The sequence below is a fragment of the Vespula pensylvanica genome, chromosome 11, assembly GCF_014466175.1.
Source record: "Vespula pensylvanica isolate Volc-1 chromosome 11, ASM1446617v1, whole genome shotgun sequence".
In the NCBI taxonomy this organism is placed as follows: domain Eukaryota; kingdom Metazoa; phylum Arthropoda; class Insecta; order Hymenoptera; family Vespidae; genus Vespula; species Vespula pensylvanica.
The window spans coordinates 1,813,496-1,836,696 of record NC_057695.1 but is presented as its reverse complement, the minus strand read 5'-3'; the positions used below and the strand labels follow the sequence as shown (position 1 = coordinate 1,836,696).

Below are 23,201 nucleotides of genomic sequence, written 5' to 3'. Positions count from 1 at the left end.
TAATTCTTGACGACATCGGCGAAAGGACTGATTTTACGTCATAGATCTGGCGAGAGATGACGCTCGTAACGTCACGTGACCTTTTATGTATATAGCGAAGCTTATATTATCGTACGAGAACGGCGCTGCTAATCAACGTCAACGATTTTCCACTCTACCTCGTCCTCTCCATAACTGTGACTCTTACCCAATAATCTGATCGAACGATTGTTTTTTTTTTTTTTTACGAAAGGCACTAAGAGGGGAAGAGATATTAGGAAGTCCAATCACGCACGTTTTTCTTACCTCGCGTGAGGCAACGCGTTGTGACAGTGTAGTGTAAGAGTCCGAAAAAATCAGCTGGCCCGTCGCTTCTTCGTAGACGCATCGTTAAATCCACGAAATCGAGCATAACCCTGAACAATGAATTATTCCGACATCACGTCGAACGTCGACAGCAGCAGGTACGAATAACTGTTATTTTCTCGCTTTCTCTTTCTCTCGTTTCTCTTATTTTTGTCTCTTTCTTCGTCTCTCTTTTCTCCTTTAAGACCCTTCGGATAAGATCGTTGTAAGTTAATAAGTTTGAAAACGCGTGACACGCATTCTCCTAATACAGCTCCTAAGAAACCGCAGAGGTGTTGGCAAATAGTAAATTAGGCTGATTCATGGTCAAACGTATAATCCTATTTCGTAGCGGTGCCTGTTTCGTAGAAAAATCGTTCGTTTATGTCGGGTGCATTGAATTAGTCATAGCGTATGACGAGGATAAAACGTCATCCAGGATATTGTATCGCATTTCCTACGCGGTTAAATTCAATTTCAAGTTTGACGAGCTACGAGGGATGAAAAAGATATGTCGAGTTACATTGTATCGCAAGATAGCAGCAAGAGAGAATCGAGAGATATCCAATGATGTGGCTTCTTTGAAATGAGGCTATGCCACGTGAATTCCTTTACCTTTCGGATATATATACATATATATATATATACACACACACGCGCGCGCGCACACACACACACGCTTCGCACTCCAAATGATTTTGAATTTACAATGTTTTTTTTTTTAAAGCCAATGACATATCGTTTTACGAAAACATTAGAATAATTTTATATTATTCCAGTTTGGATTGCGTTCCAAATTTCGCAGGAATCAAAATCTCAATTTGTGATTCAAAGTAAACATTACAAAACGTTGCCGGAGGCAAGAATATTGCCCCAACTAGGAAGCTCTTTAGATTCCAAAGTTCGTCGGAAGGATATCGTAATTCGTTACCTTTTTAAGCGAACTCATCTTCCATTTGATTGTGTAACGCGTCGAAAATAAAGTTTGGGATATACCCTGGCTCGTGTAACAATTAAAGAAAAGACCGAATGTTAAAAGGTGAATCGTGCTAGACATAGTTTCGTTCGAACGATTAACAAATTTGCTTTTAAATAAATATGATGATTTTTCGTTTCCTCGCAACGAGTTCTGATGTAATCTATGTCCCTAGATGTACGAATATTTGATTTAAAGTTTATTTTTACTTAAAAAATGTAAAAGATAACGCCGATAACAGTTTCGCGATTAAATCATAGGAATGAAAAAAAAAAAAAAAAGGTCAATGAGATATATAACGGAGAATAATGTTTCATTGTGCAAATGTAAAAGAAGACCCGAGGATTTAAAAGTTAACAGAAGTGTAAATACTCTTTACATCGTCGAAATTCAAGGTAACGAACGTGGAAGTCTTTTAAAAGGATGCTCTCGACGATTTTCTTCAATGATCAGAACGACGGATGTACGTAATATTCGGTCTAGAGAATGAGCTACCCTGAAGCCCTTATTATGAAAACTAATGACGCCTTATTAAATCTGTATTACATAGACGCGTTGGGTCGATGCGATCTGTGTGCAACGTTCTCGAACGATTAAACGAGTTTAAATCTCTTAAAGTTTTATCTTTGACGCGCGATATCGTAACTACGAATTAAAAACGTTAGATTGGAGAAATATAAAAATAGTTATAGATAATAGAACGATTTTATATATCTAATATTACGAAGCACTTTCGATACGCATACGAGATCGATGCCTGATACTCGTTTAATAAACGACTTCCTTCGTAAAACGGATGAATTTCATTAGTTTTACTATTGCTGAACGATTGTTATCTCATTTCGATAAAGACTTTATATTTATTTAAGAGTACCGGACAAAATATTCATGAGATGTTCTTTCGATAATGATAAGAACGTGTTATCACGGATTCGTACGAGCCTGATGTATCAAACATAAAAAATGAAAAATAACAAATTGCATGTAAGAAGTGAATTAAAAAGTTCGTAAGTTAAAGACAATCTCACATTAAGTAAACATAGTGCAGTCTTATAGCGATAGACACAATTATTCATAGTGTAGCACAGAGCGATAACGAGTGCTCGTGTACTCGGGAGTCGTACGATCGCAACTACCACATCGCAACTACACGTATATACATACTTCCTTCAATAGATTCGAAAATTTAGAGCGCTATTCAAACGGCTAAATTATTTCTTTAAACGTATAGTCGAGCGAATTCTCGACGACAAATACGAGAATGAAAGATGGATAGAGATACGCAGAATGGCGAGTCATCGTGCACGATGATGAGGAAAAAGTCTTGTAATAGATAACGAGTGAAATCTTCGTTTAATGTTTAGACGGAGAAAGAGCGAGGTCAAAGTCGAACAAGTGCAAAGAAGGACGCATCGTAGGAACGTAATTCGACCATCTATCTGCATATCTATTATATACATATGTAGATAAAAGAAAAGTAGACTCGTCGATATCGATTCATTATGTAAGATAAACAAGTATGTAAGCACGGAGGCTACGACCGATGACGTTCGCGCCTATTCAAGGGACGCGCGTCGGTCAAAGGTGTCTCCGGAACACGCAACCCGTGCTATATCGTGCATACTTGTTTCCCCTTTCGATCGAAGACACAATCCGCACGGAAATATGGAAAGATGTTTTGTCAATTTCATTATCATACGATATCCGTTATTATGTTCCATTCGATTCTAAGTCCAACGGAAAAGGTAATGATTTAATAACTGTAACGATGAATATGAATGATTAAAAATGAATATGGAAAGTGTAGGAGAGATAGGAAAAGGTAGATTTGAATTTGCATATTGAGTAGCACGTAATTGGGGGTACGTATGTGCGTATACGTTTATACGTAAAAAGGCAATGCTCTTTACAACGTTCGATAGAACACGATTCTTGGCGTTGGTAGAAGCTCGAGTCGATGTTCGCGGTCCTTTTGTAATGTTGTAACGGAGAAATCGTCGGTGTGCGTGCGTCTAAGAACGAGTTAAAATGTTGCGTATGGGGTAATATTTTCTTTCCATGATCTCTCTCTCTCTCTCTCTCCCCTCCCCCAACCAAAAGAATTATCTTTATTGTGGCGGTACGTCATTCACCTTTCAGCGCGCGCGAGGAGATGCGCCAAACGTTGCTCCCTTTGAAGCAAAGATGAAAGTAATGGGATAATGATATTATGTGTTGTAGGACGAGTCTGCGTAGAATCGCGCGGCACGATGAGCCAGAGTTCAGTTGCGCGAGCATTCTGAACAGCATGGAAAGATTCGTCAAGACCGTCAGCGAGATGGAAGAAACGATCTTGATACCGAGAAGACTGTTGGATCTGACCGTTGGCGATGCTGGTGATACGATTCGTTTGAAAGCCGGCAATAACGTGAAAGAAACGTTAGCCAACACGGACTTGTATCGTTTGTATCACATCGTCAATCAGATGAAAGTCGAGTTGCTTTGGTCGAAGGAGGATCGTGCCCAATCTCGAGAAGAGGAAGATGCCGATAAGTCGGTCCTTGCTTATCAGACGAGTACGGAAACAGCCAACAGATTGGGACACGCTCGTTGTCCAAGCACTACCTCGATGCAAAGCATACAGAGCGCATCCTCGATCACGTCTTCTCTCTCGTCCGATTCCGAGTCGGAAATCGGAGTCGAAAATGATTCCAGCCTAGAGAACGAGGAGTGCATCGATCTAGCTAATTCAATTGCCAACAATTTCAGACATCATTTACGAGGACTTCATCGTAGTATCAACAGGATGACGGATGTTGCTCAATATCTTGCGCTCCGATATCAAGTCGACGTAGATGGCCAAATCTGATTTGGTAGCTGTTCTATGTTTCGATAAGTTTAACGACCATTGATCGCATTAAGTCGTTTATAAACTTGAAACAAGTTTATCCTACTTTTGTCGACGCGCGAACATTCAGATTATTCAAATACATCTTCGAGTTTAACGATCGAGACTAAGTGAGACCACCTGACCTCTAATTTAACTTGGGACGTCTCACTTGGTCGCACTTAATGAGAAATCATATAAGATTTTATTGTTGAAACTACCTAAGTAATTACGTTGTTATCTCTCGATGAATTTTATATAACTTGAAAAGTGCACAGGAAATATAGTCGGATAGATTTGGGCTTCTTTTCTCTGTCGTATGTTAACTCGTTGTGAAAGTTTATATGGCCAAATGGCTTACGAAAAATACGTAATTAACGTCGATTGGCTCTTTAGGAAAGAGTATCGTAATGTAGATTTTTTTTCTTTTACAAATGGTCGTTGCTATCGAGGCATATTATTATTTTTTAAGTTAATGGAACATATTGGGAGATATTGATAAACCGTGGGAGTTCATCGATATAAATATTTTGTGTTAAAAATTTGCTGTTATTAAAAAGAAACGGACGTAAAATGGGAAAAGGAATTCTTCTTCTGGCACGATTCGTAATGAAAGTTCGTGTCTTGATTAGAACATTCGTAAACTGCTAAAAAGGATGCAAGGTTATTGCATTGAAATTATTATACGCGCTCCAACATTTCTACCAAGATTACCGGCGAGCTTAACGAACATTCCATATTTACTATATAACATCGTTTCAAAATCGTCTAATTTCACCTTGTAGCGAGCAAAATCGAGAATGTAGTAAATTGAGTGATATGTATTTGAAAATTCAGTTAAAGTCCGAATAAATTAAGCAAAAAATACATTATAGGCTTTTCTATAATTTAGCAAATATGCGCATACGATAAAACAAAAAAGTGTGCAATTAAATTTTATGTACAAAAAAAAACTATATTTTTCTTTCTATAAATCTCGTACAAAGTACAATGCTGCATTATGGAAAGATCGCATCTTCGACGACGGAGTCAAACGGGTTACTTTTAAATGAAAGTACAATGATACAAATTTCAATTTTATTACTAGTTAATATAATTAATACACATGCGATTTATTGTATCGAAGTGACATGTAAAATCGCACGATCTGTTTCGACTGTAAACAAAAATATCAATCAAAATTGCGAATGTGGTCATGTAAAATTATTTATGTAAGAAAAACTATTGAAATTTGACGCTTTCTTTTCTTCAGTTTCGATATAACCTTTTTATTTGTGCTTGTATTGATGTATTCTATGTACATAGATATGGCCTTATTGTTATTTATTTTCATAGTACTATTAGCTGTAATAAAGGCTTGTATATCTCTAATTTATATTTACTTCTAAACAATTGATGAAAGTTTCAGTTGTATGCTTACATACGTATATGCTTATATTTATTTCTATCGTTTCTAATTTATTGTATTTTACTACATATTTCTTTTGTCATTTTTGCAATGTTAGTTGCGTAATATTATTGTTAAGAGCGATTATAATCGTAAAATTAAATACATATTTATTTAAATACTTATGAAGTGAAGAATCGATTAGGTTAGAACAAAATAGTCGTATCAATTTTGATTATGGTATTTTATTTCATCCAATAAACGCTTGCCGCAAATGTTTTTTATTATATTATTAATACCACAAAATGATGTTTCGATGCAAATATGTACGTACGTATGCATATACATGCATACGTTCGTGTGTGTGTGTGTGTGTGTGTGTGTAGGAAGAAATCAATGATAATTATTAATTAATCATTCTTGATTCAAATTTTTATCAAATTTTCATACATCGGCTGTCGCTACGTCATCATTGAATAAAAAATAACGTCGCTCTCTTTATATTGATACACAGGAAAATGATAGTATATTAAACGAGAGCAAGAAAGGAACATGCGCAGATTATATTTCTCCGAAGGTAGGTTACTTGGAAAGATTAGTTATATGTACTTGTACAAATTTTATTTTTGAATTGAAGGAAGAATCGTTACCTTGTTAGAATTCGTTCGAAGAGATATTATTGAAACAACGGTAACACAAATGAAAGTAATCAGATGTCGTCTTTAAGTACGCACAACGTATTGAAACACTATTAAAAGGATTATAACAACCACGAATGATCTATACAATTATGCATTGTTTTAAATTATATTATTTTGTTTTTCTCTGACAAAAATAAATATGTAACATTCGCGTGTAATAATATCAAATTTTTTTGCAAATACATTCATTAAAAAATTTTATAAACTTTTTCCTGCGCGTTTCGGAATAATGTTCTTATGTTTTAATTCTCCCATATGACTTTATTTATGAGACACAGCATAAATATCGTATTCAACGATAACAAATCAATTCTTAAGTTTCATTATACTTTTTATACTTCATTATGTTTCGTTATAAAACAAAAATCAGTATTACGATAAATTGAAATTGTATCTAAGATGAAAATGATAATTAAAAAGAAGAAGAATTGTGCGCATAAATTCTGTCATCGTAAATGATGTATCACGTCATTTTCTATTTTTCTATTTATCTCTCATATGGTTTTTATTTTTTTTTAACAATGATTTAAAAAAATAACAATATTGTATGTTTCAGATATGCGCTGCACTATCGTTTTAAAAAAATTCGATAAACATTCTATCCCGAAGATAAAAGTAGTTTTTTTATGAAGAACAGATTGGATATCGTTTCTGAATTTTATAAATAATTATCAAGATCTACATTTGTGTTGTAGTTAAAAATAATTTACGTTACGTGATATCTATTGTTAAATATAAATGTGATTAAATAAATAGTGAACTCAGTAAAACTGTTAATGCCTATACAGAATTATTCTTCTTTTTTATTAAATTTCTATGATTTATTAACACATAAGAAATACTGCATTCGTTTAAACATAACATAGCTATTGACGCATTTTGAATATAAAATAGTTTTAGTCGTATTTATTGCGTATACTAATTGCGTATACTAACGATGATATAGAATATCGTTGTACTTTATAAATGTTGATAATAATTCGTGATAAATGTACAGAGAAAAAATATTGTGCATTTTTTACATATCAATGCTATTATTTCTTTTCGAAAAGAAAAAAATATATTACTTACAAACCCATGTTGTATAAAATAACCCATTTTTCCAAGAATTTTTGTATGATATGTAGATGTATATATAAGAAAATCATGTGTGGAGATTCAAATACGTATGAAGTTTTTTACAAACGCCGTTCGTATGCTGTCGTTCGGAACGGGATTAGTATGCATGTGTGCAGTGTCTGTGTGGAAGCAATCGAGAAATTTTTTTTTATCGTTTACCTTGGCATTGAAAGTAGTTATTTTCCAAGAAATTATATAGATCAGTGAGCCAACTCTTTTTCTCGGAATTCATATAGGACAGTAGTGCCTAAATATATCGGTCAAAACCTTTTTTTCTCATACATTTATCGAATATTTCCAGTTCTTACTTTTCCGCGTATATTATCTCGTTTCCTTCTTCCAGAGTATTTTTAATAATCCTCGACTACTGTGGAATCGTAATATTTTATTTAACACATTAATTAATTTTTATAATTAATATATTACAAATAAAAATTTTACGAAATATTTTTTTTAGAATATCTATACAAGTGAGTATTTGATTAATTAATTAAATAATTCTTTTCGGCCGCGATGTAGAAAGTTTTAGGAAAGATTTACGTTTACGATCGACGATTACGATTAATAAAATTTTTCGTGATTTTCATATTCCTAGATTTCTAAATATTCTATACTGTCTTTTAATAACAAGTTAATTAATAAAATTATTCAACCACCTTGGCGAATTTCTTTTATCCTTTCTCTTTGATATATAAGAGGTACATACATATGTGTATATTGAAGTTAAATAATATAATATAAAAATAGTCAAAGTTAATCCGTGGGTCTCCAGAAGCGGCAACCTCCAAGTGGTGAGACCTGGGCAATTGATATGTTTGCGATGTAATGTACATTATATCTTACATAATATACATTCCACCACAAATAATATCGAGCTAATGGCTGCTTAATGTAAAACATGATAAAATAATGAAGTTTTTTATGTAATTTTTTACTCTAAAATGACATCTTCTGAACGTAAATCTTGAAATGAAGGCTGTATCGTTCGTTCATTTAATTTATCCTCGCCATATGCTCTGTTCATGTTACTATTCGCACTCTTGCATATTACGTAATAATCAGAATTAAAGATTAGAATATTTAAAAGGAACGATATTAAAAATAAATATTTAATTTCAGGTTAATTATATAGGTCAGATGTGGTTTCGGAGAATAAATAAGATATAAATATTAAACAACTCGGTGTAATTTTTATTAGTCGCGGTGGGAGTCCAAGAAAATGATACCGTATGCAACAATATATGATTTTACAATAGAATATTTTATATTATATAAAAACAAACTATTACTGTTGCATTATTTATGAAATCCTATCACCCAACGCAAAAAAGCATATACATTGAATTATAATAATTCTGAACGTTAAGATATGAAGCATATTAACTGATATAATCAAAGAAATAACAAAAGATATAGTTATGTGAAATAACATATTTGATGGCAAAGATTTAGTAATTCACTGAGCCTATATGATATTTTTCTTAAGTTAAGACTTTATTAAAAAAATATTCATTATCCTAATTACGAATATTTATAATATTATGTATTTGATAATCTTATACTAATATCACAATTGCTCGAGACAGTCAAGATTTCCAGTATTTGTGCACGTGATCTTAATCTACGCTTAATCTACGCAACTGCCTTGGTTATTTATTACAGAATTACTTAATATTTCTGAATTTTGTATTGTTTAAATTCAAAGCATATTTAGTTGCATGAATAAAAAATGCACAATCAGTGACTTATGATGCAGTAAGAAATACATAAACTGCATGTAAAGGTAACACTTTCATAACAGAGTATATAATTATATCTTAAGGTAATTTTTAAAAAATTAGTTCTAGTTCAAAATTTTTGTACAATTTTACATAGTATTTGTATTTTAAATATTATCACTGCCAGTAATGAAATAATCCTAACTAAATGATTGCTTACACATTCATACTAATTGATATCCATCTTAGAATAAGTAGCACAGGTATCTCTTCAAAGTAAGTGTTAGGGTTTGTAAAGGCACTGCCTTATTTAATATAATTTACAGAATTCTAAGAATAAGAATCTTTTTGTCGTAATTAGAATTAGTGTGAATGATTGAATAATTCAGTGAACTAAATTAGATTTACTTAGTGCCTTCAAGAATTTGAGTACAGAAGACATAATCTTCAACTGATTAACATTTTCTTATTCTACTTATTTCTTTTTACACAACTTATTTGGTAAATAAATGTCAATATAGTTAATTTATGTCTTCTGCTCTCAGACTTCTTTACGAAGATTACATATTTCTGTCTATAAAGGAAATCTTAGTAAATACATTACACGGATGAATATTTTTGTAATCGTAGTGTACATTTTTTAAAAAATTGTTTAGGATTCCTTAATTACATATAATGTATCTTAGAAATCTATGTAGTAAGATTATCATAAAAATCCTGTATCTCTTCTAATTTTAACGATGTTTCTACAAAATATTCAAAAAAGCTTGTAACATTGTCATTTACAAAATGTTACATTCAAGTTTACATTTAATTCGGTTCGAGTAACAACAACGTTACTGTTTGCGTAAAACGTCATAGGTGTTTGTGTGTGAGTGTGTGTGTGTGTGCGTGCGCGCGCGCGTGGTGTGTAATATATAATTATATATATATATATATATAATAATATAATTACATATATATATATTATATATATTATATATAATCACAACTACACAATCTAAGTATTAAATTAAGTGATATAATATGCATATATTCAAAAATTAAATTCATATTGACACAAGTACAATCATTAATGATTTCACAAAGGTACTTCTGTGCATCTTAAAAGATAAATTGTAAATTTTCTTAATAATTCATATAAATGAAAATAATTTTTGTCAAGATAAGGCTCTATTATTTTTATAACAGAATGATGTTTTTATTAGCCAGGATAAATAATATACGTTTATAAAAAATAATATTTTGGAATTTTTTCTCTTTGCTATTTTTTTACTGTGCAATCAGTTTTTTTAATGTGCAATCAATATAATTAATATGATCAAATCTATGTAAAAAATGCTAAAACACAGATGCTTGAAATTAATCCACATAATTACCATCAATTTCTGGAATCAATCACAAATAGAAGTTACAGTGCAGTGCAGTAAATAGCAAAAATAAAACAAGTTCCTTTAAACCCTGAATAAAATGAAATTATTATTTCATTTCATTCGTTTCGAAGATAAGCAATTAACGTATATGAAAATATGATCACCCACACTTATAAAATCTTTAACTGTCTTTTTTCAATTGATTCAAATGTCATTAAATAATATAGACGTGATAAGAGTATTATAGGGCGGATTACAGTGCTTTCATTTTGCTTCAATTTCTTTTTCATAGTCTTTTTTACACTTGCACTTAAACGTTAAAAAATACCTTTATTTCTCTGTCTCATAATAGTGGAAGTACATTGTTGCAGGAGTATTAAACTCATATTGCTGTTAATAGTTTCAAGTATACACTTTTTTGCATATGAATTTCCTGTAATTCTCAGGCTATACATCTGGCATTGATCTAGATATTTTTCATATAGTGTCATCTATCTATACAGATACACTATCTTCGAAATGTGAATTTTTAAATTGCATATTAAATTATCATGTTTTTCTTTATGTACAATTGCAAATTGATTAGAACTCAAATGTGTATCTTACATTACTAACATAGAAGATGATGTTAAGGTCATTCTAAAAGAAAAGCACGTGCACGGGCTGTCATTTTCCTCACTCGACCTCTACTACTTATGCTAATTCCAGGTTCTGGTATACTTTCATCACTTTCTTCAGCATAATAACGTCGTTTTATTTTACGTCTATTTCTCACTGGTACCGTACTACTCTCATCACTTTCTTCGTTATAACGTGCACGCTTTCCACTTCTCCTAGAATTTGATAATACATCTCGATGATCGGATTCTCTACATGTTCGCGATTTTCTCTGCGATGTCGAAGGTTCTACAAGTTCATCTGTATCATCACTATCTGAATCTTCATTATTAGTACCATGATGCAACTGTTCTTCCTCCTCCTCCTCCTCCTCCTCTTCTTCATCATCGTCGGAATGACTTTCAGAAACATTATTTCTTTTATTGTTGGCCGTATGTTTTGATCCTACCGCATGTGGCAACTTTCGCGATCTTGTATTACTTCTATGAATTACTTCTTCTTCGCTTTCTTCGTCGGAAGACTCCGAGATAAATTGATCTTGGTCCTCTGCATCGTCTTCTGCATCATCGTCGGGAATAACAAACTGTTTAGAATTTGATTTCACTTGTCTATTATTTTTACTATTTTTACTTCGGTTTTTACGAGTCTGTTTTCCACGGCCACTAGGAGTATAAACCTCTCCGGAATCATTATCTGTACTCTCACTGCTTACTGCTTTCCTTGCTCTAGTTCGTCGAACAGGAGGACCATGACTGCTATCACTTTCCAATGATGCTTCGGATTCACTTAATTCACTGTCACTTTTTTTAACTTTCCTTTGCACTATAGATCTAGGAATTCTCAACTTTATCATCGAACGCGTTGAACTACCTGTCTGTTTCTGAATACCATTAGTCATTCGGGATGGACCTTTAAGAAAATTAAGATTAATTTAGGTCGACTAGTTAAGCATAATCTAATATTTCTTAAAGTAGATTATATATATGTATAGTAAAGTCGTATAGTGATATATACCTGGTTCATGTAGATTAGCAGGCTTTCTTTTCTGTTGCACAACTGTTTCTTCGTCTTCTGTATTTATATCTTCATCTTCAGTACATGTGAACTTTCCTTTGGATGGTCCTATAATGATACAATTGTTGATAGACGAAAATATAACGTTTTAAAAAATATGTTACTGCAAACAACAGAATATAATTCATGCTCCAAACTCTTTAAAGAACAAAAATTACCAGTGCCATTTGTTAAACGTTGCTTTCGTTTCTGTACTTTCGTTTTTACAGTTACTTTTGCATTATTATTACGTCTCCTTGCAGACTTCCAGTTAGAAACAATTTTACGCATATGTTCTTCAAACATGGCTGATAATCTTATTGTCATAGAGTATATCTATAGATAATAACAACATGAAAGACAATCTTTCTACAAATAATAAGAGTCTGTTTGATAATCTCTTTTTACTTACTCTTGAACGTTTGTTGGTATTATAATTTCTACTATTTGTAAATATTAATTTCATATCCTTTGCAAATTCCAAAGGTGTTTCATAGTTGCCTCCTAACAAGTCTTCTTTCACCGTGCGTAAATCCATCGGTGTGTCTATTATTTGATGATAATCTGGGTGTTCCAACCTATCAACTGGTTCTCTATAAGAGATATAAACAATATTAAAACAAACAAATTTTTTAAAACAATCGAACCTGCTATCATCATTGTCAATATGACATCATACCTGAAAGGGATTGAATCTTCGCACTGCCATAAGGTATCCAATAACTGTCGACATGCCACTCTCCAATCTTGCGATATTTCTTGTGATCGAAGATTTCTACTAGAGGTTGATCTTTGTGTACTTGTCGAAGGTTTATCTTTTGCAGCCATATCTGTATCAGATTCTGAAGAGCAATACGTATCAACTAATTGATGATATACCGCAGGTACGTCCAACTCCGTGGTTTCTCTGCGTAAAGAAAAAATCAATATAATCAACGATACATTCCCTTGATCATCGATACTGCATCGTTACATACTTAACGATAATAACTTCGTTGTTACTTACTTTATTATACGCAAACATAAATCTGTGATTATCCTTGCACACTTCACTATTCCACTATGAGGTTTATTAAATATCTCAGCATTCGTTGCTAAATATCTAATATCAAATTGAGCAGATGTTATTCTTCGATAAAAATGATTTTCGAAACGAGCTTTTATAGTTGATAAATCGATGGGATATTGTACGACGAATGCATAACCAGGATAAGCATTGAGATCCACTGGTGCCACAAAAGGTTCTGCTATCGCGAGGCTCATTACTTGGTCAAGACCTCTTATAATTCTACGACATGTTGCATCTCTGTCACCCATTGGCCATTCTTCTGGAGTAGGTTGATACAATATGGCTTGTATCTCCTCTGGAAGCACAGGAACTGCTCCTCCAATTTCAGCAGGCAATCCTTCAACATAATTTTATTGAAATTTCATAGCATGTTTGTGGAAATCCTCAACATCTTATCTTTTTTTATCGATTATATTAAACTTAGCATAGAAATAAGAATTGATATTTGTTAAGTAATAAACTTACTATCTCCATCAATTGGTTCGAGATCCCATGGACTCATTCGTTCGTATTCTCCATTATCCCAACGTACACGGAAACACATAAAAAAAGATTCGGGAAAATCTTCATCTAATGGTTCCATGGATTGAATTTGTCCCATCCACCATCCATCGTCGATCATACAACGAAACCTATCACCTTCCGACCAACTGCGAGCCAATGCTATGTCAAATGTTTGACGTAGAACTAAAAAGTCCAACACATCTGGCATATCGTGATATTTTATTGTAAAATTTTCTCCAGTAAATCGGCCTTCTTCGTCCATCAATGCAAGTTTTAAACAACAAAGTCGAGGTGGACGAATTATATACTTTATACCTACTACTTTCACGAACTCTTGCGCCTACAATATTTTAATGCGTCGTATAAAAATTACACTTTATAAAATAACATTAATACCGATTGAATTTAATTCTTACCCTTATGCGCATTTTAGCCCATGGTTCGCTATTTGGACCAAGTTCATAAACTTTCTTATTTCTAACTGCATCTAAATAAAATTGGTGACCTTGGCGAAAATACACGATTTCATCACCCATTTGTGGATAATATGGGGCTTTACGCGGTACCACTTCGGTGAGCCACTCAGGTGGTCGAAGAACTTCAGGAACTTCGGTAATATCTTCACTATAAATATATGCTTTCTGATAAAAGAAATTGATATATGGATTAACAAAAATGTGATCGATACGTAAATATTGTATTGAATGACAAACAATAAAACACTGAATTGCAAAACTTCACCTTTGCTGTACGACCTTTATTGCGTCTTCTATCGGTATCGCTTGGTGGAGTAAGAGATCTTTTCTTAACAGGCTTACGTTTACTGCGTTTAGGAGGTTCAAGATTCAAACCATGATCTGCGATCCAATCTGAATATTGGGTACTACATTCGGAACTAGAGCTATCTGAACATAAATCTTCTTCGTTTGCAGTGGAATCATTACTATTACTACTAGCCGAACTTCCTGTGGTTCCTCCGTTTTCAAGATTCTATAGATAAGTAGCAGTAGAGTATAAAAATAAAATAAGAAAATGATAAATACTACTTCAAATACCTCAAATTCTTCATCATCTCGTTCTTCGTCTCGTGCCGCTCTAGTCCTATATCCGTGTCTAGCACCTCTATTTCGTTTTCGATTTGCCACTTTATTCCCTATACTATCTTGAACAGCTGCAGTGTTCAAAGCAGGTTGGGGTCTACTTCGCATTTCTCGCCTCCAATTTTCTAATTCCATATCCGCCATTGCACGACTAGAAATGTAAAAGATCTATGTAAACATTTTCATATAGAAACGTGCTTTGTCGGCATAAAAAATGATTAACGTGTAGACATACAGTGAATTAAATTGTGTTTCCCTAGTAGCTTGATTCATAGGTCGAGCAAGAATTGGTTTGTTCCAAGGTGTGGTATTGTCTCTTTGCCAATTACCACTACTTTGCCTAACACCTTCAACGTCACCGGCTCTCCTTAAACCTGGTCTACTACCACGAGGACTAGCAATTTGACGAATTGGTTGTTCCCCTGCATTATCTTCTCTGTCATTCGCAGCTAAATCACCATCTGCATCAATATTTTGTCTTTGTGCAAGAGCTTCAATTAATCTGTCAATATTGGACCTTGGTTCTTGCACAGGAAGACCTTCTATAACTTCTTGCATCCCTATTACACATCAGACTGTGTGAAATTCATTTTCTTCGTACAATCAAATAGATAAAAAAAATTTTTAATCAAAATTGCAATCATTTTACCTCCAGCACCTACAGCTATATTAGGTACCAATTGTTCCCCACGACAATTTTCTCTACCGGGGACTAATCTTTGTAATGCCGGAGGGTACGGATTTCCATCCACATCAACGAGAAATGGAGGTGGCATTAAATGGGGAGCCGTTTGCGTTTGTTCGTCCAAAACATAATTATTTATATCTCGAAGTAACGGCCTATAGTCTGTATGAAAGAAGAGTTCTTTTGGTACCTGTAATTATATTTTTTCTTACATTGGATATCCTGCATGGATATTATTACAAAGTATATTTCAACTGTTTAGCATTGTAAAAATGCGTTATCGTGTTATAAGTAGAAAACTTACTATTTTTAATTTTTCTACGCCAGATCCAAATCCATACATTAAAAGATGACCGTGAGAATCAGTTGCGGCAATCATTGTTCCATCAGGAGACCATTTTGCATCAAAAACTGCACCATTTCCTTGTCCTTCGATAAAATTTTGAAAACAAGCCACTGGTTCTGTATTTAGAACATCCCATATAATGAGCTGTCCATCGTGACCGGCACTTAATATAACACGAGGATCTATCGGATGAGATTCCAGTACAAACACCTCGTCTTTATGACGGCGAAGGACTTTTATTAATTCTCCCGATTTTGAGTTCCACACTTTCAATGAACTATCATTTACAGCGGTAATTACCCATTCGTCACTTACGTCCCAACAAACCATAGTAACTTTAGCCTTCTTATTTGTGTCATCGTCTGTTTCTGGTTCTCTACGAAATTAAATATTCGTATGATATATGAATGTGTGTGTGTGTGTGTGTGTGTGTATATATATATAATATACGAGCTTTATCGAATATATCTTTCATATGCTTTATGTACCCAGGAAGTCTTGTGGTCATAAGAAGGCGTTTATGCACCCACTGCTGTTGTTCAAAATGCCATACATTCGCAGTACCATCTTTAGATCCAGAAATAAATCTTAAACCACTGTGAGCCCATTGAATACTATCAACAGTATCAGAATGTGCCTCAACTTCTAAAACTCTACGTGGTCCTTCGTCTCCTAACATTGCATAAACTCTCACATGGTGATCGGCAGAGCCGGCTGCCATGAAAGCTCCACCAGGACTAAACGATGCACATATCATTTGAGCTTGGCCGGGTCTCATTTTTTCATGATATTGAATCGGCTTAGGTCTAAAATTATACTAACCACGTTTAATCATCTTTGTCAATTAATACTTAATCTATTATTATTAATCGTTTACTTACTGAAATACTGCTCTTTCTTTTGGTTTTTTTGTATGAGACCAGAATGCAACTGAACCATCTGTACTGGTGGATACCATATAATAAACACCATTACAAGAAATAGGACAGAAGTTAATAGATGTTATCATACCAGAGTGTCCAGACAAAACAGCCACCTTAAAACGTTAACATAAATTTAAATCAAAGACAAATTACTTATAGTGTAAATAAGATGAAATTGATATTATAAATAAAATTTTTCTAATAACTCTATTATATATTACATACAGGAGACATAGTTTGAAAACACCAGACTCTAAGTATCCGATCTAAACTGCCAGCTGCGAGTAACGTGTTATCGAAGTTTATTGCTATGTCCATAATCTCGGCCGAAGCACCTCGAAATGTAGCTAGTAGTCGACCGTCTATAGAACTCCATACTTTAACAAGTAAATCGTCTGCACCAGTTACTATGTATTTTCCCGTACGATCATACAAAACGCAATAAACTGCTGATAAATGTCCTAACGTATGTCGATAAAGTTGCATTTTACTATAAAATTTGGTTGGTATCGCTTCTTGACGACTCATAGGACCTGAGTTTTCTCTTCCTTGAAGAACATGCACTGATAGAAAAATAAGACACACGTTACAAAGTACTATCAAGATAAAAGAATAAATCTAAATTAAAAATTTTAACGAATATATGAAATGTGATAAAGTTCATTACTTACCTATATTAGTCACTGATAAACTATAAGGAAGATCCATAAAAGGTTTTCCTCCTAATCTTCCAGAGCAAGCAACAATACCGCGTGTTCGACGGGATAAATCTAGCACACAAGAATATGTAATATTAAACGTTTTATATCTTAAATATATGTACAGGGTGTTCCATCAGCGATGGTACCGCCGAACACTGATCCCTCAAGAAAAAATAAGTCGAAAATTGTAGAATACAATTTTTACGTATGAGGCGCCACTCCAGAGAAAAATAATTTTTACAATTTTCGACTTATTATTTCACGAGGAATCATTCTCTGTTTGGTTGTACCACTGTTGCTAGAACCCTCTGCATAATATATTCTATATAAAATTAACGTATACCTTCGTGCGTGCGTAATAAAGATTGTCTGCCAGCTCCAAGTAATGATATAACTCCTGGAATACATGGCGGTACCTCTTTTTCTAAAACAGGACCTATTCTTGCGCATATTTGCAGCAAATATTGCGATCCTATGTGGGGATATTTCTTTTCCTGTTGATAATAATTGAATTAACATTAGATAGTATTTAAAAAAATTTGTCTACGAACTGAAAATGAATTTCTTAAGAGTTTACAGAATGACTACACCTCTGAATTATATGAAGAATCAAATTTTTATCATTTGTAGTACTCATTATCGAATAAAATAATAATTCTCTTTTAAGTAGAAAAGCTTTTTGTCATGAGTTTTAAATAAAGCGACATTAAGGATTAAAAAGATCAACTGAATTATGAGCTCGTCACTTTGAAAAAGAATAAATGAGTTGAAAAAATGCGATATCGATATTTCCCGCCAATATTTAAAACGAATTGTAAAGTAGTGCCTGGTATTAACCAATGAGCGCTCGAAAGAAGGAAGACATCCAATCTTGGTGTAGCACTCGTGCACGAGATCAAGTTCTATAAATAAGCCGTAGGCACGTATATTCATTGATCAGCTCACGCAAGATGGCTCAAAGCAAGCGACCATTGGCACAGAGAACAAAGTAGTGGGGAGAATCTTCCGCAATGGCGACGCTAACTCTAGAAGAATGGATGAGGAGTGGGATGGAAAAGGGGGTAGCGCCCCTCAGAAAGGGATGCACATACTTCGATATTATTTCGACCAACGATTTGACGACAGAGCTAAGCCACGTACACGATATGACGCGTAACCTTAAATTTAGGCCCTTCAATCGCGCGATTACAGAGACTGATCTATTTTCTAAAAGGAAATCAAAGTCGCGTAATAACGATGCTCGCGTAATGTCGATGCATGCACTTACCAATTCTTGGAAACTTTGGCTATGCACATTTCCCTCCCAATCGATCCTTTCTGGTAAAACCTGAAAAAAGAAAAAGAAAATATGACGAGGATCGATCAATCGTCGGATCGATAAGGTCATACGAAGTGACTAATTTATGAAGAAAAATCAAGATCATCGACCCTGCAATTCTAATGTTTTGACAAGCAGAAACCACGTGCAAACCATGTGGGAGACGATCGCTATGTATAGTGTCAGTCCGGCAAAACGTCAACTCCGGACCAATCTCGTCTTACCTTCGCTCGCTCCAAATCGCGCTTCAGCGTCTGAAACAAACATACACGTTCTTTCGTTACGTTCGTCGCGTCGACGTTAGCTCGACGTTAAATCCGATCGAATACTTACCGTAGCAGCCTCGTGACATGGTCCTGCCGCAAGAAATTTTGCTATCAAGAAGTAGAGCTCTGAAAAGAACGAGTGAACGGCGATTAGAGGGGAACGAAGCGCACACGCACGGCCACGGTTAGGCGGCTTTGCCGACGGTTATGCTCGCTTATCGCATCTCAATCGTTACCTGGTGCTATAGCAGACTCGTTTCTCGATACACTGGCATCCATTTCGTATGGCGAATCCATCGTTATTCACTCACGGACGTAAAGAAAGATTTATTTTTTTCGGGTCATAGCGTGGCGATAACCATTTCGGATTTCATTTTCTCTCGCGAGATCTCGACCGCGAGACGCACACGCACGCTCACCTCCTCGACGGAAAGTAGTACCCCCGCCTCCTCGACTTCCCCTCCATGCCCCTCTCCCCTTCCACTCCAACTGACGAATCGCAAAGCAGCTATCCAGGGATGTATTTCTTATTCTTCGACACCCTCACCTTCCTTGCTGTCTTTTTCTTTTATTTCCTTTCTTTATTCATTTACGATCGGATATTTCTTTCACCTTCACGATCTTGTGTTTTTCGCTACTTCCTCGCAGCTCGTACGGCTCTCACGCCATATTTTTAACATTTTTCTTCCCTTTGTGGTAAACAATACGGACGAAGGATATATATACGTACACACACACACACACACACACACACACACACACACACACACACAGAGTAATTTTTGTGTAGATGGCTCGTGATATTTACATGTGTAGTGTAACGCTTGCAAGATAGATTATTGGGCTAAACATCCCGCGATATGGGTAATGTTTTGATACATTAGTGAGCACTCGTTTCTAAATGATTTACAAATAACGTAATCCATATATGTTTTCTATAGATTTATACGACGTTCCACACCTTTTTATCAAAATTGATAATTACGATATGAGAAAATAAACGAAGAAAAAAATATTTTTCTATTCACTAAATTACCCTACTTTGTCTTACGTCCAACTTATTGTACAATGCCAACTTCTACGAGCGAGATTCTCCGATTGACGCCATTATTCTAAATAAGAAAACTTTCGAAAGATATTTATATTAAACAATAATATACCGCACCGACACAAAATTGTAAAGATAAAAACATTAATTTTAATTCTAAAGTAGGTGAATGTATGTCCAGTAATACGTGCACATCTACAACAATGAAGTGACACATTTCACAAGATCATTGACTATTTGGTCATTGATAAAGCGAAAGCTCAAAAACAAATATTGAGATTAAAATAATTATATTATTATATAAAAAATTAATAATTTTAGAAAAATGACATTGATATAATCCAGTCTGTGCCTTATACGTATCACAAAATTTATTACGTGGGATTACTTTAGGTTAGATTTATATGTACATATATGTGTATTTAAAACTTGTACTTTGTCGGTAAGAAAGAAAAATGAAAATGTCGATAATAGAAGAATGAGAAATTTTATAATTACTTATATGTTTCCTAATGATGTAAATATGTATAAGTGTAAATATATTAATCTTGTTACATATATGTTATCATTTTATAGACAAAACAAATAAAGAACTAATAAATTATACTAATGTAAGAATTTGGACAAAGTATGTCATATTCTTATACCTTGTTAGAAATATCTTTACTGAAAATTGTTGTATCATTAATGACGTAATCCTTTTACTCTGTAAACGTGAAAAAATGATTAGATGATTGATATTATACTATACTATTATCACTTGTAGAAAAAAGTATTTAACCTTTTTTGCTATCATGTAATAGTTCGTTTCGATTACAATTATAATTTGATCGTAATTCGATACTGATCCGTTTAGACACATCGATCATCTTTGCACGATTAAAAGTTGTAGAAGGTAAAAGAAAAAAAAATCATTATGAGGTAGATATTCAAGATGGTTGCTGCGAAACTTGAAACAAACTCGAAATCGTACAGGTTGCGCGTGATCATTTGTGGAGCTCTTTTCGGTTGCCAATATGTTTCAATGAAATTAACAATGAATCAATGCAATTTTATACGAAATATCAAAAGCGATTTATAGTCAAACTTGTAATATATTCAAAATGTTTTTATATTCTAAGATGATGCAAGTATTTAATGAATTTACGAAAAGGCTGATCGAAGATGTGTCGATAGGATAAAATTTTGTGTAAAAATTTTTGCTAATTATTGTGTATTATATCATTTGATAAAATTTCATTATTTACAAATTAAATTTTGCATAAGTGGTCACATGAATGTCATTAATTTTTTCTATTTGACATTGAAACAAATAGTGTAAAATTGTTTATGATAACGGGTTTTTAAACAAAAATTGGACTAATTTGTCGATAATAAACCTAATTAACTGTCTCCAAATGAGGCTTTGAATAATAATATAACCTTTGAACAGTGTCGACAATTTTACTGTCTTATAAAAACTATTCAGGTACTTGCACGCAAAAAATATTTTTTAGTTAAATGTTTAATTTCTATTATATGTTTCAAATTATTAATTTATTTATGTGGTTAAATAATAATATTTGTGGTTTAAGACTCGAAAACATACCATGTCTTGGATAAGAGAAAGTACGTTAAATTGTCTTCAGTACTTAGCAGTAAAGATTTTAAAAAGTGGTCAAATTCCTAAACATGTAGCATTTATTATGGATGGAAATAGAAGATATGCTAACAAAAATCATCTTGAAAAAATAAATGGGCACACACAAGGGTATGCATATTTTATATAAAAAAAAAAAAAAATTAAATTATATATTGTATTAATGGGATAATTAATATAATTTTTATAAATAATTAGGTTTCACAAATTAACAGAAACTTTACAGTGGTGTTTAGACCTTGGTATTCCAGAAGTAACAGTTTATGCATTTAGTATAGAAAATTTTAAGAGGTCCAAGGAAGAAGTCAATGGGCTTATGGAACTTGCTAGACAAAAATTTCAAAGTTTGTTAGATGAGAAGTAATTATCTTTTTTTATATAATATTTCTAATACTGTTAGGATTGATGATTACTCCATTGAAATTATTATGATGCGCAATTTAGAAATGTTTTGTTATCTCTAGAGAAAAATTGATGGAATATGGCATATGTGTGCGTATTATAGGAAATTTAGAATTACTTCCAGAGGATCTACGTAAATTAGTGGCAGAAGCTATAATCATTACCAAAAATAATAATAAAGCATTCCTTAATATTGCTTTTGCTTATACATGTAAGTATATGTTGATTATTAGAGATAAGTAATTCTGTAATTTGTTTCAACAGTGTTACTTATAATTTTTTTAGCAAGAGATGAAATGACACATGCAATTAAAGATATATTAAGAGGTATTAAAAATGCGGATCTTCTACCAGAAGATATAAACGAAGACCTTATTTCTAAGTGTTTGTACACTTATAATTCTCCTAATCCTGATTTACTTATTCGTACTTCTGGAGAAATTCGTCTTAGTGATTTTCTTATATGGCAGGTAAACTCTATAAACGTCACATTTTCATTTTATTTTATTTATTAAGTTTGCATGGTACACAAATGTTTACAGGTTAGTAACAGTTGCATCTATTTCGCTGATGTATTATGGCCTGAATTCAGTGCTTGGGATTTACTTGGTGCAATCTTTTATTATCAAAGATGTTATACAAATCTACAAACTATTGCAAAAGCACAAAATATAACTAATTATAATAGCAGAGTTACTAATTATCTTAATAAATTATATCACGAACGGCAGGCTATGCTGCAAAATATATGTGCTTCAGAAATTCTAGCATACAATGGAAATAAATGATCCAAAAATAGAATATATATAATTATCTACCAAAAATATAATTATACAGAACAGATAAGAATATGTTTTTCATCTTATTTATTTTCCTTATACTGTTTTGTTGATATCTTTGTATTTATTTTTATTCAGTTTTTTATCAAAAATCTTTACTCGCGCAGTATATATGTTTTATTTATTTGTAATGTTATCATCAAATATCTGTATAATAGGAAATAATATTAATGAAGATTATAAAAATATTAATAGAACTACAAAAAATTATAGCCAGGCAAAAAGT

General features: G+C 33.2%; 3 protein-coding genes across 5 annotated transcripts; 2 read left to right on the top strand and 1 right to left on the bottom strand.

Annotated features, from left to right (window-relative positions):
• The first annotated feature begins 243 nt into the window (after window positions 1-243).
• LOC122632823 lies at window positions 244-5,537 on the top strand. Of its 2 annotated transcripts, none has more exons than XM_043820046.1 (2): window positions 244-443; window positions 3,521-5,537. In XM_043820046.1, the coding sequence occupies exons 1-2, from the start codon at window positions 403-405 to the stop codon at window positions 4,146-4,148; spliced, it is 669 nt and encodes a 222-aa protein (XP_043675981.1). In that variant the 5' UTR covers window positions 244-402; the 3' UTR covers window positions 4,149-5,537. The 2 variants fall into 2 exon arrangements, with proteins under 2 accessions (XP_043675981.1, XP_043675983.1); XM_043820048.1 differs by lacking the exon at window positions 244-443 and adding an exon at window positions 2,546-3,342.
• A 3,004-nt stretch (window positions 5,538-8,541) lies between these two features.
• Window positions 8,542-19,425, bottom strand: LOC122632797 (PH-interacting protein). Its single transcript, XM_043819989.1, has 22 exons — window positions 19,284-19,425; window positions 19,115-19,173; window positions 19,006-19,035; window positions 18,731-18,790; window positions 17,807-17,957; window positions 17,434-17,532; window positions 16,988-17,325; window positions 16,721-16,875; window positions 16,328-16,645; window positions 15,798-16,215; window positions 15,458-15,683; window positions 15,044-15,368; window positions 14,764-14,959; window positions 14,450-14,698; window positions 14,125-14,349; window positions 13,670-14,048; window positions 13,142-13,541; window positions 12,815-13,042; window positions 12,548-12,728; window positions 12,315-12,471; window positions 12,097-12,204; window positions 8,542-11,991 (listed from the first exon to the last, which is right to left on the bottom strand). Exons 1-22 carry the CDS (start codon window positions 19,342-19,344, stop codon window positions 11,099-11,101), a joined length of 5,256 nt encoding a protein of 1,751 aa, XP_043675924.1. The 5' UTR covers window positions 19,345-19,425; the 3' UTR covers window positions 8,542-11,098.
• A 1,427-nt stretch (window positions 19,426-20,852) lies between these two features.
• On the top strand, window positions 20,853-22,982 carry LOC122632817 (dehydrodolichyl diphosphate synthase complex subunit DHDDS). Of its 2 annotated transcripts, none has more exons than XM_043820036.1 (6): window positions 20,853-20,990; window positions 21,670-21,845; window positions 21,933-22,094; window positions 22,199-22,347; window positions 22,422-22,606; window positions 22,679-22,982. In XM_043820036.1, the coding sequence occupies exons 2-6, from the start codon at window positions 21,685-21,687 to the stop codon at window positions 22,922-22,924; spliced, it is 903 nt and encodes a 300-aa protein (XP_043675971.1). In that variant the 5' UTR covers window positions 20,853-20,990; window positions 21,670-21,684; the 3' UTR covers window positions 22,925-22,982. The 2 variants fall into 2 exon arrangements, with proteins under 2 accessions (XP_043675971.1, XP_043675970.1); XM_043820035.1 differs by lacking the exon at window positions 20,853-20,990 and adding an exon at window positions 20,997-21,563.
• The last annotated feature ends 219 nt before the right edge of the window (window positions 22,983-23,201 follow it).